This window comes from Onychomys torridus, chromosome 5 (assembly GCF_903995425.1).
Source record: "Onychomys torridus chromosome 5, mOncTor1.1, whole genome shotgun sequence".
NCBI lineage: Eukaryota > Metazoa > Chordata > Mammalia > Rodentia > Cricetidae > Onychomys > Onychomys torridus.
This window is the reverse complement of record NC_050447.1, coordinates 73,189,670-73,207,667: the sequence shown is the minus strand read 5'-3', so window position 1 is coordinate 73,207,667 and position 17,998 is coordinate 73,189,670. Positions and strand designations below refer to the sequence as shown.

Sequence of the window (17,998 nt, the reverse complement as noted above, 5' to 3'; positions counted from 1 at the left end):
AATTGAACTCATATCCTCTAGAAGAGCTGTCAGTACATGTAACTGCTGAACCATCTCTCCAACCTCCTTTGATTACTTCTTTTTAAATGTCTTATTACATCTTCTTTTCTTTTTATCTATTAACTTGTTGTTAACTAAGTTGGTCTCTAAATTTATTCCTTCTGTGTTTACTGATTCTCATCTTCTTTAGCTTCTTACCTCAGTCTTTCATCTTTAAAATTTTTCTTCTTCTTTTTTTTTTTTTTTTTAAGTAGAATCTGGGTACTTTTAACCATGACAAAGAAATGCAGTTTTTCCTGAGGGGAATAAACTTTAATGATCGTATTCCAATTTAGGATACATGGCCATGTGTGCACATGTTTTTTTTTTTTTTTTTTTTTACATTTATCTGCCATTAGTCTTATTAAGATGGTAATCCCCTGTTGATAATAAAATGCTAGTCTATATCAAACTTCGTTAATTCTCATATTTCTCACATTCAACATTTTAGCTTATTTTTGTTTTGTATTGTTTTTTCTCTTTGGTTCCAGGCATGCATTGGCTTGAGATTTCTATTTTTCTAGCCTTTTCTTCTTACATGTGTTTCTCAAGATAAAGTATGGCATAACCTCATTTACTGCTATTGTGTTTTGGGTATTACTCAAATAGACTTTCTCAGTAAACTTTCTCTGTTCTGAAGGAAAAATCACATGGTTTACTAATCACACTTTTACCTTTCCATAAGCTAGCTGTTTAAAGACAGTAGTCAGCTTACACCACAGATCACTAACCAGACACTGTTTTTGATGCTTATGTGCAATGTATTAACTGAGGAAGATGTTAAGAAGTATGTGAAGTTGACAGGAAAAGTGGGGTAGAACAATTGAGCTATGTGTCCATAGTCATGATGCCCTTGATTGACAGGGCTGGCGAGGGCTTGTGCTGGATAAGTTTAGAGTACATTGATTCCCTTTATTACAGTCCTGTGAATGACTACCTCAGTGTGCTAACAGCGGCCTAATGCTGCCCTGTTTAACTTCCCATTCGTGCCAAGGCACTGAGCTGAACACACAACTATTTCAGTTAAGGAATCATGAACAAGTATGTTTATGCTGTTACTGAAATATATTTGGTTTCAAGAGTGATAGAAAATAGATAACCCATTCTTATCTTTACATGTCCTAAATTTTGGAATATTAGTTCAAATTTACTCAACGTTTAAAAATCTGATTATCTCTTCTTGTTTTCTTTGGAACAGATATTGTGGAAAGTCCATTCCACCTTCTCTTACCAGCAGTTCCCACTCAATAAAGGTCATGTTTGTATCTGACTCTGCTCTTGCCCACGAAGGCTTTTCCATACATTATGAAACAGTGAATGCATCATCAGGTAACATTTTCTCTATTGCAAAAGGGATTTAATGTCTAAAACACACAAATACTTACCTGGAATAAAGTATAAAGACAATGTCCACCTTACTAAAAATAGGGTAATGCCTCTACCTGAGCTCTGAGCCTTTTTAGGGTCTCCGGGCCTTACTTTGTTTTTGGTTTTTTGAGACAGGGTTTTTCTGTGTAGTTTTAGTGCCTGTCCTGCATCTAGGCCAGCCTCAAACTCACAAAGATCCACCTTGCTCTGCCTTCCAAGTGCTGGCATTAAAGATGTGTATCACTGCTGCCTGCTGGGCCTTAACTTTTATAGTACTTAGAAAAATATTTGATAGAGAAAAGTAGCATCCAGTGCATATCCACAGCAGGCACATGGTACCTCTACTTGCCAAGCATCCCACACCTTGGGGATTTCTCTGGGCCTGCACTTATCTTTCTGATAGTCTTGTGTCCAGTCATCCTTTGAGGTGCCATTCTCTATAGCCCTTACTTCCATAATAAATAAAGGAAAAGTTCTTCCCTAGCCAACTTTTCTCTTCTCCAGAGAGTTGGGTCACTGAACTTTGATCCAGGCAAAAGTACTTCAACTTCTGTGTTCTGGAAGCGTGACTTGAGAAATTCAGAGTGCAAGGGATCTGTGTATGTTCCTCGCTGGTGGAACTCACTGGGGCAGATAGCTCACTATCTAGCCCAAGCACATGGGGAGTGACAGCCCAAGGATTTCAAGTGTAGTGTGTTTTGTTGTATAATTAACATTTTCACTGGGCCTTATTCAGGTGGTTAACAGCCAAAGACCAAAGTGGATTTCTCAGGAAATTACAGTGTGTGCACAATTTTCCATACTGTAGTTTCATCTCTCTCATATACTTGGCTCTAAACCACACTGAATATTAGATTTGGAGTAAGTCAGTTGAACTTCGTGGGGTACAATTTTCTCATCTGTGTAATTAAAAGATTAGATTTGATGATCTTTGAAATGTTTTCTGGCCCTAATCTTCTATGAACATAATTTTAATTTGCTGCATGAATAAGCTAGTTGTATCTTAAATAACATGTAATTCAGACAGTGCCGCCTGCAAATATCATGGAGATCTTTGTAACTGCACCTGCTTGGAAGGCGGTATGAAGGGAAGTGACTGCCACAAGCATTAACATAACTTGGGGAGGGGGGAAATGAATTTACAATTTAGTAAAATTGTTCAGAAAGATGCGATGTAGATAAAACTCAACAAAGCAACAGGTAAGCTAGACAGGAGGGAAAACTGACATAGAGAATAGAGTTTGGAGCATGCTCAACTATAGCATATGCTCAAAAACCATGACTAGGTTCATTCCCTCCCAAACCGTCCAACCCGGAAGAATAAAGGAAAGAGAAGAAATGAGAGATGAGAAAAACCAAGTGCTAAAACAGGAGACACTGAAGGAGCAGCTGCAAAGGACTGTCTGCCCTGTTTCCCTGTGTGTTAGTCATTACCTCAGAGCCACCACGTTGGTCCAGACTGAGCTGAAGTCACAGGCAAGGGAGCACATCCTCTCCACCCCTTGACCATTCACTGTGTGTCTGCCTTTCGCTGGATGAGCTCAGAGGACTGGTTAACATAGTCACAGCACTTGACATAGCAATCAGATGATGGTACCCAGAAAGTCATATGGGCGGCTGGATTGCATGAGTTCCTGAGGCTGGCTCTGTGGTATGTCTCAGCTGGCTTAGGAGACTGGAATAGGGAGTAAGTGGGTGCTAGCCAGGCAGCTGACTAGTGCTCCCAGGAGCCTGGATGAAATGAGCTGCTGGCTGGAAGGACAGAGGTGGGGACTCTCTTTTCAGGGTATTTTCTGTAGACTGAAATCATGTCAGATACAAGCACCAGAGGACAACAGTCACTGGCCTGTAACCTGTTTTATTTCTCTGGCAGACATTCATTTTAGGGAGATGATGATGGTTTGGACTGTTGGTGTCTAGTTTCTTAGCTCAGCCCTTGAACGTTTCCTCCTGAATCTGCCCTGTCTGCATTTGATAGAGTCAGAATTTCCTGATTTAAATCCAGTTACACTTCCATCTGTAGTTCCTGCCATAAGGCTATGATGTCAGCCCTTAAATATGTGTTTGGGAGGAAGGACATCCTTCTTGTTCATACTCCGACTCCCTCTCTAAGCATGCAGCTGCAGTTCTCATTCATACGTGCCTGGGGAGATAAAAACAAAAGACATAACAAAAGGAACAATGTTGGGTAGAAACTCCTAACAACTCCTTACCACCAATTGTAACATTCAGCATTTACTAGCATGAAGTAGAAAATATTTGGACATTGAGATAATATAACTGATATACTTTACCATTTAAGTTATAATCATATCCTATTAAAATCTATTACTTATCTACTAATTAAATATAGAACTAATAAGAAAGAATTTTACAAGTATAAACAAGGGCAGAAATGAACTTAAGCTTTAAGATTAAATAATATCTATTTAACAATTACTCCATAATTTTTCAAACTAATTCCTGGTTCATTTATTAAAACTGTGGAGCTGAATAAAAACAAAAGAGTAGAAAATATCAGAGTTATCATACAAAATTAGGCATCTCTTCACAAAATCTGTCTAATAATCTCAGTAGACATGATTGAATTTTATTTTTATGATGTGTCAAGAAAGTAAAAGCACAGTCTATCCCAATTAATCTTTCAAGGAGGGAGATGGCAGTCTAGAATGTTGACTGTCATCGAAGAATAAATAGTTGGCTTGTGTAAGAGCCAGCCAGGTTTCACTATGTAGCCCCTATCTATTGTCACAGGGCTACAGTAGACCTGTGATGATGTTTCTTACTTTTGCAAAGAGAAGAGCTTCACAATTATCCAGAGAAGTGGCTAAGCCTGGTCCAAAGCACAATATTATGAACAAATATAAATATAAAAAGGCGAATCCACTGGGATCTCCCATCCTTTTCATTTCCTCTTACACCCCAGTGAGTATTTAGTGCTAGTTTTCAATGGGCATCTTGGAATGAACCCAGAAAGCGAACACATGAAGTTAAGAAGGCATGAAGCCAAGAGGGCCACAGGGAATTTATTTCAAAGAAATGGGCAGAGAGCAATCTGTTTCTATTTTTTTAAATTTCAATGTGGTAAGAACAACATTCTCAGACTCTAATGGTCATTTTAAAAATTCTTCAGAAAGAGCAGATTGTCTTGTTATAAATTCAGGTACCTGAGTTCAATTAGAATTCTGGTTAAGGTCTAGAGTAAACTTTTACTGAGCAATTCAAATGAATCTGATTGAATTCGTCTTTATAGTTCATAAAAAACTGTTACAAAATGACATGATGAACGATGGTGCTCATGTTTGAAGGTCCTATTTACTGTAGATTGAAAGTAAGGCCAAGGACAGTCAGCCTGCTGTTAGTGCCAGCTTGACTGGGAACACCTTGGGCAAGTGTCAGACCTCCCTTCCTCCCTTGCTTATATACCTCAATCAGAAATTTCTGATATTGCATGCTTAGATACTTTTTGGAAAAGTTTTTTTTTTCAAATCTATTAATCTCTAAAATATTTTCCTCTAGTAAATCTTAAATATTTTATGTTTGTGTGCGCAAATAGCCCACCAATTCTTTCCTGAGTTTGTGTGTGTGTGTGTGTGTGTGTGTGTGTGTGTGTGTGTGTGTGTGTGTTGATCCTTAGAATGAAAATAGTGCTTAATTGTCATGTTTTTAAATCTCTTACTAGTCTAGGTTGAAAACTAGACTCTGTAGAAAATCTAGGAATTATAGGGCTGGGGAGATAACTCAATGGGTAAAGTGCCCATTAGACCCGAGTTCAAATCCCAGGTACTCATGTAAAAAGTAAAGCCAAGACTGGTGGTCTACACCTGTCACCTCAGTGACAGAAAGGTGTGGACAAGCCAGATTCAGGGATTCACTGGCTAACACACAGTGCCTAGCACAAATGGCAAGCTTAGGTTAAATAAGGGACTCTTTTCTCAAAAACTAAGTGGAAAAGTGATCAAGGAAGACATCTGACAGTCAACCTCTGCCTCTGCACATACCCACACACATAAGTGTTGCTCCACACAAGTATACATACACAGAAGAACAAACTAGGGATTATTAAAGAATTCAGGATTTGAAGAGCTTGAATTGTATCTTGTGTCCAAACTAGAAGAATTTAAAAACATACTCTCAAACAGCCTCGGTCCTCTTCCACACCTCTTTAACTAGAGGGGACGTCTATGTTATTCACAGAACGTGAAAAAATAAAACGAGACATTCAGTGTAAAAATTACATGATGGTGGGCTGGAAGGACAGCTCAGTGATATGGTGCCTGCTCGAGTTGAGATCCCTACCACCTATGTAAAAAAAGCCAGGCTTGAGTGTGACCCTATGCACCTATGATCCCAACGCTAGGAAGAGGGAGACAGGAAGACTCCTGGCGTCTACTAGACAGCTATCCTAGCAGATCAGGGAACTTTGGGTTCAGTGACAGACCCTATTTCAAAAATGAAGGTGAAAAGTGAGGACAGAAACACTAGCATTGACCTTTGGCCATCACACACACTCATACACTCAGGTGTATACACACAGAGACACACAGATTATATTACATATGTAAGGCCCATGGCTTTGCCAGATTTAAAATGTGATTGCTGATGCCCACACAGTTCTATAATAGCTGCTCTGCTTATATTCACCATCACCTGATAGGTCACCCTTGAGGACAAGGAAAAGGCAGATGGTGAACTCAAGATGTCATCTAGGTGTGCATATAACCTGTTCTTTTACTTACAAAAGTCTTTTTCCCTTTCTGGTTAGTGGGCTTCTGTTTCCTCTCAAGGAAATGTTTGCTTGTCAAAATTATGAAGACTTCCTCTGTGTGTCTTCTAGAAGTGTTATAGCTTGAGCTTTTAGGTCTGCAATTCATTTTAATTTCCCAGTATGGTCTAATTTAAGTTTCCAAGTCCATTCATTTAGGAAAATGATGTTCAAGGAAATGTGCAAGAAAATGTCTTGAACCCATCATCCCCAACTCTACCGCCCTCACACACAGAGTTCCCTTTAAGCCATTGCTGGCACCCATTGTCCATGTGTATTTTGAAATTGGCAGAAGTCCTGTTGAATTCATAGGTCACTTTGGAATTACAAGACGTCTCAAACTGTCTTCCATTCCAAGAACATATTTTAACCTGCTATGTATTCATACTTTCTCTATTTCTATGAGAACTGTTTTAAAGCTCCTAGTGTTGATTTTTACATTTTCACTGAGATCACCATGTGCTTCATGCTGTTGTATACTGTTTTGTGCATTTTCCAGTTCTGCCCATACATGCATCCTAAACTGATTTTCAGATATTTATCTTTTATTATGTAAACTTTTAAGGAGCAGTTATTAGTGCCAACACAATTTTCTTGGATTCATAATTTACACAGATGGTCACAACTGTGAAATCCTGCTTTGCTTTACTCTGTCTTTCCTTTCCCCTTCTTTCTTAATGCAGCAAGTAGGTCTGGCAATGCTCAACAGAAAGGGTGAGGCTGGACATAGTCTCAGTCTTCATTTGGGCCAGAAAACATTTAATCTTCTACACTTTAAGAATGACGGTGGCTCCGGGATTTTCATAGATTACTCTTTAATTTCTGCTTGATGAGAGTCTTCATCAAGGGTGGATATTGATTTCTCCAAATGATTTAATCAGAAGATTTTTATGTTGATTGGTTTTCCCACATCAAATAATCTGATACTCCCAATGTGAGCAATACTTGCTATAATATAATTTTCACATTCTCTGGAACTGATTTTCTTAAGTTTTATGACAGCTATTTTATCTATATTTATGAGACATGTTTATCTGTAGTGTTTTGTGGCAAGTTGGTCTTGTTTGGGCATAACAATAATACTTGGTCTTACAAAATGAACTAGAGTGTCACCTCCTCTTAATTCCTAAGCCTGATTAGTATAAATATTTCCTTAACTTGCTTAACTATCACCAGGGACTATTTGAGTACCCTGTTTTCTTTGGAGAAGGGTATTTAATGACAGATTAGGTTTCTTTGGTGGATCGAGGCCATGAGAGATCTTAATATTTTCTCTTGGGTCAGCTATGGCACTTTGTGGCTGTGAACAAATTTATCAAATTTATTTGCACTGTTTTTGTGACTCTGCTCTTTGGCTAGCTGGAGACTCTGTAGTGACTCTTCCTCTTTTACTCTTTCTCTGTTTCTACCCCATTTTACTTGATTTCAGTTCTCATCTACGTCACTTCTTTCAGTGCATTGCTTGTTTCATTTGTTCCTTTTGAGAGCTTGTTCAAAAGCTCTGGTTGGTGTGGCATGAAGCTGGTCTTCTCTTTGACCGTAGTCTTCTGTTGCGTGAGGATTTCCTTGGATCCAGAGTGCAAGTGGGTCTGGGAGAAGGACACACATGCAGCTGGGGATGGGGTGCCCACCTAGACAGACTCACGACTGCAGTCCTCACAGCGGTGACTCTCAAGTCCTGTTCACTTGTTTTCTTTAGTTTCTTTGGGTGAATATTAACTAATTTGTTTTCTAATTGGAGAGACAATTTGCTTTAGATATTTGAATAACTGGCTGACACTCCACTGTGTGTGGACTCATGGGCTTGTCAGTTATGTCAGTTCAGCAACACTGTGCCCTAAATCCTGTTCACAGCCCATCAGTCTGCTGAATTTTATCTATAATTTTCATAGCTGGGTATGAAGCACTTAGGATAAGCCTCTTCCATTCCTTATACCGTCCTCTCATCCTGGACAACTTTTCTTTCTCTCTCTTACCTTCATTTACTCCCTCCGTTCTTGCCTTCCTTTCCGAGTGAACTATCACTGTGAGCCTTCTCAATAAACTGAAGCCTTGATTTTTTAGAATAAGTTCAAATATTTAACCAATATTTGTTACTTCACAGGACACGCATAAATAGTAGAGCCTATAACACTTTATACGTGTCTTTGTGTTCCCAATACCAATGATGTTCCTGGATGAATATATGGCAAAAATTGGGGAAATATAACTACACAGCCCCTTTCATCATGGATTCTGTCTACTCCAACGACCTAGATTTAGGTCATTACTGGATGAAATTTGAAACTAGATGAAGAGCACAGTTAAGCTAGACTTTCTTTATAAGACATCTTGGATTATAAGGGAGTGATGGGTTGTTAAACAGAGTCTGGCTGGGTGGTGGTAGCACATGCCTTTAATCCCAGCACTCGGGAGGCAGAGGCAGGCGGATATTTGTGAGTTCGAGGCCAGCCTCGTCTACCAAGCGAGATCCAGGAAAGGTGAAAAGCTACACAGAGAAATCCTGTCTCGAACCCCCCCCAAAAACAAAACAAAACAAAACAAACAAACAAACAAACAAAAAAACCAGAGTCTGAAGAGACTGAACAGGCAAAGTTTAAACAAACTGGAGCCATTGCTATTTAATTAGGGTGCAGCATTCCAGGTGGGCTGCTAATCATTTCATGATAATAAACATACTCTTCATAATTACACTTTCTTAGGCTCCTTCTATTTTGAAGTATAATGATGATTATTGCCGCATGTTTATGGTGAGGTAGATATTTTAGCTGCATCATCTCATTCTGTTAGCATAATACCCAAAGTTAGTAACCATCTCCATCATAGAAATGAGGGAACTGAGATCAGGAGATTGGTGGCTTGCCTATTTCCGTGGCCTGTCTGTACTTGAGACAGGCTTTGATGGAAAGTACCTTCAACAGCAGGTGTGTACCAAACCTAGCTCTGGTCTCCCATACTTCCTGCATGGCTAAGACTCCTACCTAGCCATTTCTCATAAATACATACATCTGTAAAGGGAAGTTATGAAGGAAAGTACAGAACTGAATTATTTCTAACTCCCCTGATATCTGCATAGTTTAACCCAATTTTAATGTTTATGGTAATTTATATGAATTAGAAAAATTATACCTCTTCTAAGACAAAACTGTTACCTTGTCAAAATATATGTGACTATGTCTGCCACATTAAGATATAGGATTTGGTTGTATCTGAAATTTTAAAAACATTGTTTCAAAATGAAATCAATCTTTGAACAATAAAAAAATACTGAAATTCAAGTATAGGGGCTCAAATTAATGCATTGCACATAACTGGACATATGCAAATGTATAATGTTTCCCATTTTTCTCTCTGTTTCTTTTCACAGTGTGCTTAGAAGACTACACAGATAGCTATGGATTAATCACCTCCCCAAACTTCCCCAGAAATTACCCCAATAACTTGGATTGCATTTACAGGATCACAGTGGGATTCAATGAACAGATTGAACTGGATTTTATAGACTTTGAACTGGAGGAGGCCTCGGGGCAACGGTGTTTCGATTTTCTGGAAATCAGGTGTGGCTTTTATTTCATTATAACCTTTATTTTCATCAGTAATCTTTTCAGAAAAGATTAAAGGAAACATGGAAAGTTTTGTAAAGTTATCTTTTATGTTCTTTATTATGACATATAAAATTTATCATTTTAAATTAAATATAAAAGAAAAGGAGAAATTGTATAAGATTTGATGGTTATTTGAGACTTTGATTTCTTGATTTAAATTACGTTTATATGCATGTGTGGGGGTATGGTTGGGTGTATGTAAGTGCATTGCCTGTGAAGGCCAGAGGAGGATGTTGGATCCTCTGGAGTTGCAGGTGGTTATAAGCTACCCATTATGGACACTGGGAATTGAATGCTGGTCCTCTGTAAGAACAATCTTAACTACTGAGCCATCTTCTCGGCCCCTGATAGTTATTTCAAATTCTCATATTAGAAATATTTTGCAATAAATTTCAGATTTTATTTAGGCCAAGGAAACAGATGTACTACTATTCTGAAATTCGATGCTCACTATTGTTGACATTTAGTTTCATTTCCATTGCTGTGATGAAATACTTTGATCAAAAGAAACTTAGGTGAGGAAGGCTTTATTGTAGCACACAATTTCAGGTTCCAGTCTGTCATAGCACATGAGCAAGATGCCAGGAACTCAGCTTGCCACATCATACCCACAGTAAAGAGCAAAAAGAAATGAATACACGTGCACTTCTTGCTAGCTTACTTCATTACTTGTGCTCAGCTCTATCTTTCTATCTCATATGGCTCAGGAACCCCTGCCTAGGGAATGATGTCACCTACAGTGGCTCATTCTTCCCATGTTGGCTAATTTAATTAAGACAACACCCCAAAGACATGGCCACAGACTAACCCAGTGGTCTCATTAATATTCCTATCCCAAGTGATTCTAGGTTGTATCAAGTTGATAATCAATACCTACAGCCATATTTAAGTACCTTTGTTCTCTATGTAATATCAATCTAAGGTTTTGGGTCTTTGCTGTCCATTTACTCTAATAATGTCACTAAAATCATTGATATAATAGCAACCTTACCTTATTTTTAAATAATAAGAGTCTAGAATTGTGGATTTCAGTGCTTGACATTTTCTTTAACTGTTTGCACTTTAAATAAATGTAATTTTTAAAAAATGATATCACTGGCAATGGTATATTAGTATACACCTATTTATATATATATTCTTATATCATTACATCAAGTAATATTAGGCTGATTATTTTGGCAGCCTATATAAAATATTTTATTTGTTATTTTGAACTTGAAATCTTTCAACACTTTATAGTAAATTTTATTCTTTGCTACAATGTAAAATACCAATTAACAAATTATAATTGAACCATATCAAACTAAACTAACATAATTTTATTTGAGGGGAGGGGGGAGTTTAAGGGTCTCACTCTATAGCCTAAGGTGATTCAGAATTCACTAGCTAATCTAGGCTGCCTTCAGACTCACAGAAATTCTCCTGATTCAGCCTACGGAGTGCTGTGATTATAGGTGGGAACTTTCAAGCTCAACTTAATTTTCTTAATTTATAGCAACTAAGCACTTGGCTTTATCATTCAATGAATCATCCTTTTTCTTAAAAAAAACCTATAGATTTAAAGCACCCCAAACTTCTTAGGAAAATAATTATTTCTACAATTGTTCCAAATATAACAAATATGTTATATTGCATCTTGAAGATTTCAAAATCAGTAAGAAATATATAATATTTCTCTCTAAAAATTAAAAATACTGGTTTATACTGTGGATAATTAGTTCTATATTCTGTATTCTCTGATTTATTTGACAGAGGCTTTGAGAAGGTGAATTTCAAATACATTCTCTCGGCAGCTGATATAAAGATGCCATGCAAGCCATAAATAATAGATACTCTTTATTAGGTCATTCAAATTCTAGTCAGTAAAGACCTGAGAACTTGAAATTATGTTTTTTAAAGTAGTGTTTAGGAGATGCTAGCTGAGGAGATCAGCTGCTCATCTGCATCCCCATACTTTGAATATGTTGTGTGTTTATTGTACGTTGCAGCCCAACTGTAACCTAATCCATTCATTTCTGTACCTGTCACAGAGATGGAGGCTATGAAACTTCACCACTCCTTGGATCTTATTGCGGCTCAGTTTTTCCTCCTAGAATCATCTCTCAGAGTAACAAGTTATGGCTGAGGTTTAACAGTGATAGATTGGATACAAAGAGGGGTTTCTCTGTCCACTGGGACGTAGCATCAACAGGTAAGTAGCAAAGACTTGACTTTTTACTGGAGAAGCCAAGCTGATTGGTTTTTTTCATTGTCAGGCTCTGTCACATCTTGTCAATTTTCCTAGTTAACTTTTATCATTCTTTATAATAAATTCCAACATTACAAATGTCTTTGGACATTAACAGCAGCATATATTTTGAAGGAAAAGGAAAACTCTAATTCCCAAGGAAATTCAATCAAGTTACTCATTTTGACTGGAAAAAGGAAAGTCCACCAGTGTGAAGCAGAACGTTAGATGGTCTCCTGTTCTGTGAGGAGCAGGAGCATAGGTTAAAGAGGAGCTCAGGTTGGGTGTGGTGGTGAATTCCTACAATCCCAGCCCCAGAGAGGCAGAGGCAGGAGGATCCCAAGTTTGAGGCAAGCCTGGACTGCATAATGAATTCTTGTGTCTGAAAGCTAAAGACTTGAGGTGTGAGACTCGGTGTTAGAACTCTTGCTTAGTTTGTGTGAGGCCCCAGGCTCCGTCCCCAGCACTGGAGAGAGTTCAGCCTAGGAAGAAGAGCAGAGTAGCGGCAGGATGATTAATATTAATCTTGAAGGAAAAAAAGGCCATGTTTCATCACTGTTTCCCCCCACAGGCTGTGGAGGCAATCTCACCACCCCCACGGGGTTGATCACATCCCCCAACTACCCGATGCCATACTATCACAGCTCTGAGTGCTACTGGCGGCTGGAAGCCAGCCATGGCAGTGCTTTCCAGCTCGAATTCCAAGACTTCCACCTGGAGCATCATCCCAGCTGCTCTCTGGATTACTTGGCTGTATGTACAATGAGACTCTGTGCTGTCTGATGCTCCTTTCTTACTCAATGCACAAGATGCATTTCAAAAATATTTTTAAGATTCAAAAAGAAGCAAGATATAAGAAGAGGAGCGTCCACATAAAACATTTAAACAAAGATAAACCTTAAAGAAATGTAGTAAAATGAAAATCTTTTACATAGAATGTATACTGAGTGACCTGATACATTAATTATTTAAGGTATTTTACTATAAGCGATAAAGATTTGGTAAAAATATCCTGAGTAGTTATGGACCTTGTCCTAATCATAATCTACATGACTTTATTATATATGTTTTGAAAGCTTACAATTGACTGAACTATTGAGGTGAATTAGAGGAGATAATAAACTCATCTAGCTATGTCTTTTTATAGTTCATGCAATTCACCCCTCTAGAATCCTATAAACAAAATGGGCTGAAGTTTCTCAAATTATGCATTTTGGATTTAAAAACCACATATCAGTTATGGTCTCAAAGTTTGTATTGAGCTTCCATTTTGCATGTTCAGATTTCAATCTCAGTTCACTTACTTACTGTCATACATTTCAGTTCATTGACCAAGTTTAGAGACACTTTGATACAATTTAGAACTAGTGTTTTGTTAAAGAACACATATATTTGGTCCTCATTTCCTTACTGAAAAGTCCTTTACATTCATACATGCCTTGCCTGTCTGATGTGCAAAATGTCTTATTAAAGGTGTACGATGGCCCACATACCAGCTCCCACCTGATAAATAAACTCTGTGGAGACACAACACCAGCTCCCATCCGCACCAGCGGAGACAGCATATTGTTGAAACTGAGGACAGATGAAGGTCAACAAGGACGTGGCTTTGAAGTAAAATACCGCCAGAGTAAGTACAAATTCCAGCAGCAGAGAATGCCCAGCAGACCTCCAGACTCCGTGAAACAACCCAGATAATGTTAACCAGTGGTTTGAGCCTTTGAAATTAGTCTTGAGTTCTTATGTGAAAACTCTGGAGTCATTGGAAGGAAAAACACAGACATATTAAACCCAGTCTCATATCACTAAAGCATCTAATAAACCAAGAGACTCAGAGATGGCTGAAGTTCAGCTCCAGGTCATAGAATGCTCCAGTGACTCCTGGTTTTCACTCATGCCGCATTTCACAATCCTTTAATGAGGCATTGGTTCAGCAACCAAACTAAACTCTCAGCCTAGGTTCTGTCCTCTGCCTGAGTTTTATTAGCTAGAGAAGCATGCATGGGGAAGATACATTCTTTATAGTGGACCATATCTTCCCATTCCCTTTCTTGTCCACCTCCTTCCCCTGGCATGCTGAGATTTTCTGTATAATCTGTTCTTCAGAAATTAATCATTATTTTATATGCAAACAGCTCCTTAATGCTCCATGGGGTGACCATCTGTTTGACTGCTCATGTGGTAGTTCCTTTAATGTTGTCACTGCTTTGCCTCGCTTTCTCTTGGCTATTATCAGGTTATTAAAGCCTCTCTCTCTCTCTCTCTCTCTCTCTCTCTCTCTCTCTCTCTCTCTCTCTCTCTTTTTCTTTCCTTCTAGTAGTTTTTATATACACGATATCAGTCCTTACAGATAGAAGCAGAGGCTGGGGAGGTGGATCAGCTGGCAGAGTGCCTGCCTAATGTGAAGTTCTAAATTCCATCTCCAACACATCATAAAACTAAGTGTGGTGGCATGTGTGTAGGGTTCCAGTATTTGAGAAGTGGAGGCAGGAGGGTCAGAAGTTCAAGGTCATCCTTAACTATGTAGCTAGTTCAATGCTCACCTGTGCTACATGAGCTCCTGCCCCCCCCCCCCCCCCCCCCCAAAAAAAAAACCACTTGCCATTTGAAATCAGAGAGTTTGGGCCATTTGAGATCTGAGTTTGCAGACAGTGTGATTTGTGAGAAGTGAGAGCCACCTGTGTAGGTGTGGAATGCAGACTGTTGTTTTGACCTGGCCACCAGGCCTGTGGTTCTAGTAGCCTATGGGCGTACTCTCCCACACATACCTAAAGCGAAAAAATATTACTGAGAATTCCTCTGTTAACAAAAATGTAGCCTGAAGATCTTCCAGAAGAATACAGCTGGTTATTGTGTCTGCCGCAGCAAAGGAAGAAGTTGAAGGGCCATACGCTACGTCCCCAAATCTCTAAGTGGTGTCACCACATTCAATGTGGAGTAGAAAATGTCTAGGAGCCACATTGCAGAGACAGCATTTTCAGTGTTTTTTTCCCACCTTCTTTTTATTGCACATCATAAATAAAGAAATAGAAAATAATTTTTAAAAATATAAACAATGAGAAGAGTGATGCATTTACCTTGCTCAGGTCATTTCAATTGGTTGGATTTGTTGCTTAATCCCAGAATAAACATAGCTAGAGCCACTTCTGTGGCTCTGAAAAAAAATTCATCTTAAGAAAAGGCTACCTGTGATATTTCAAAAATCGTTCATAATTGAGGACTTTGATTTCTTCTTTCCTATTTTGTGTTCTCTCTGTTCACTCAGAATTTCATGATGAGTAACTTGAGGGACAACAGAGTCTTTGCTGAGGCTCATGCAGATAGTTGTTACTCACGTACCATTCACAAAGGCCATATGTTTCTAATTGTTGAGTTCAAAGATCAGAATGTTCATTTATTCTAAATGTTGAAGCTAGAAAACACAGAGTGCTCACCACATGTTTCTAAATACAGCTGAGAGATCAGAGTAGAGCCAAGTTATTTGTCTAACAGTAGATAGGAACTGGATGTCTATTTTAATGTAGCTCTTCCATTTTCATGACATTTTGATGCTTCAATTCACCTAAATGCTATTTCACATTATTCTAAATGGAGTCTCCTTCAGCATCAAAATGCCATGCCATGTATACATATATATTTATTAATCTAGAGGGAAAAGTGGAAAAATCTTGGTGTTTTGTTAAATAGGAACTTCATATGTATCTCAGAGACATTATGATTATGTGTGAGAGCTCTTCTTAACACTCATGGCTGTTTTTTTTTTTTTCCTCCAGTATGTGACAATGTAGTAATAGTGAATAAAACCCATGGCATCTTGGAGAGCATAAATTATCCAAAGCCCTATGATAACAATCAACGTTGTAACTGGACCATCCAAGCAACAAAAGGCAACACTGTGAACTACACATTTCTGGAATTTGAAGTGGAAAATGACCCAAACTGCTTCACAGATTATTTAGAGGTAAGTGTTCTGCAGCTCAATAAATGATTCCATGTTCATATCAACTAAAATAACCTATGCTAGAAGTTCTCCATCCTTTTCAGAATCAAACCCCTAATCACACTATGTGTGTCTGTAACATATCAACTATCAGTATTATATGAATGCGTGTGTTTCATATCTCTCTGCACCATTTTAACCTTAACTTAAAATTATTATCTTGTTTGTTGTTTTATGTTTGATCTCTATACATGAGAGAAATGTTTAAATATGTTCAATGCCTAATTTTCCTGGTACTAAGTATTACTTTTATATTTTAAAATTCATTTAAGTCAATTTTCTGTTTGCAAAATAGACATTTTATTTGTTATACAAAAATCCATCCATCTCTAATGTGAATCCAAGTTTCTTTGTGCAATATTATTCAATAGAAGTTGCTTTAATATTAAATATAGAATATGAGGCAATGTAGGGGAGGGGCCGGGGGAAGGTGGGGGGGGGGGCTGGAGAGGGGAGGACAGGGGAACTCATGGCTGATGTATAAAATTAAAACACAAATATAATGAAAAAAGTAAAAAAAAAAAAAAGACTATGAGGCAATGTAGAATACGAGGTAATCTGCTATTTTTTTCATGGGAAATTTCATTTAAGAAAGTTGTTCTGATGATTTGTATATGCAACTTTTAGGATTATAGATGTTAAAAATTAGGAAGACACTTACTTTGTTTATTTTAGTATTAATAGTCACTCACATGAATATTAACTTAGATCTTGGTTTATAACTCATGCATTGTACAATTTCATTTAAACAATTGGCATATATTTGACATCGATGTTCCATAGTTAATAACATCACTGTTGAGTCAGCTAACATATTAGCTTTATTTCCCTCTTTGCTGTTAACATAGAACACTGCTGTGTCTGCCTCCACTGCTTTTGCTGGACATCTTTTCTGAAGTGTAGGGGACCCACTCTGACTATATGTATTGGTCATGTTTTCCAAGGTATCCACCATCTATATGACTTAGATTTTTAAAGATTATTAGTGAGGATGTAGCTAGTGGCAGAGTGCTTGCCTGGAATGTGCAAAGCCCTAGGTTCAATGCCTGCTGAAAATATATGATTTGTGACTTTTCAAAGTCTCCCCTGCAAAGACTTACAGAGTCAGCACTTGTAAGCTGAGGCCATATTCCCAGGGGAACAATCTTTGCAAACCCTCTTCCTAACTCTCTTTTACCAACTTTACTGAAAGACTAATGTGATTCTACTGTTGTTTGAGATCACCATGCCTTTTCGAAGTACTACGTTAGCTTTAAAAACAAGGAAGAGAGAGCATCTTTTCTTTGAGAGACTTTTGCTTGAAGTCAAGAATATAAGGAGATTCCTTTGCTTGGGGAGAAGTTCTTTTGGATTAATAACAACAAAATCAAACAAAAACTTTATCCAAGTGTAGTGATGCATACTTGTAATCTCAGCACTTGGGAGGCTGGGCAGGAGGATTGTCAGCCCTAGGCCAACCTGAGAAATAATAGTTAGAGTCTATCAAAATAAAAAAAGAGAGCAATCAAGCAAACATAAAACAGCCCTTGTTTTATATGTAGAAAAAATTTATGTAGAAGTAGTATTCGCACCTTAGAAAGCTGCATATACTAGTTACCCTAAGAAAATACAATGCACTACACAGCAAATTTGCAAGCATGAAGTTTAATGGCATTTGCCGTTGTTTGGCTTTCAGGCTTTAGGGACAGGGTCTCCTGCTGTAGGACAGGTTAGCCTCAAACTTGCTGGATAGCCAAGTTTGGCCTTGAGAGCCTGTTTCTGCTGCCTCTACCACCGAAATGTTGGGATTATAGGTGTGTATTATGGCTGGCTTGCCAATGGTTTTAAGGTCTGCTTAACTTCTCCTCAAGTCAGATGCCTCCAGGATATCAGGAACCACCTTACTTTGTTTACATAACTGAATTATACTTTTCTCCACATGGGAGACTTCAATCACAGTTTAACTAGCAAGTTTTACCAGTTAGGGCTTTCATCTCATCCTGAACTCATGACTT

At 38.1% G+C, this 17,998-nt stretch overlaps 1 protein-coding gene across 2 annotated transcripts in view; it reads left to right on the top strand.

Moving 5' to 3' along the window:
- The window catches only part of Cubn (cubilin), a 222,821-nt gene that overhangs the window by 49,498 nt on the left and 155,325 nt on the right, over positions 1–17,998 (top strand). For both annotated transcript variants that reach the window (XM_036188531.1, XM_036188530.1), the window contains exons 22-27: positions 1,238–1,368; positions 9,540–9,729; positions 11,808–11,968; positions 12,576–12,757; positions 13,478–13,634; positions 15,778–15,965. In XM_036188531.1, the coding sequence (XP_036044424.1) occupies positions 1,238–1,368; positions 9,540–9,729; positions 11,808–11,968; positions 12,576–12,757; positions 13,478–13,634; positions 15,778–15,965 (1,009 nt within the window). The remainder of the gene's footprint in view (positions 1–1,237; positions 1,369–9,539; positions 9,730–11,807; positions 11,969–12,575; positions 12,758–13,477; positions 13,635–15,777; positions 15,966–17,998) is intronic.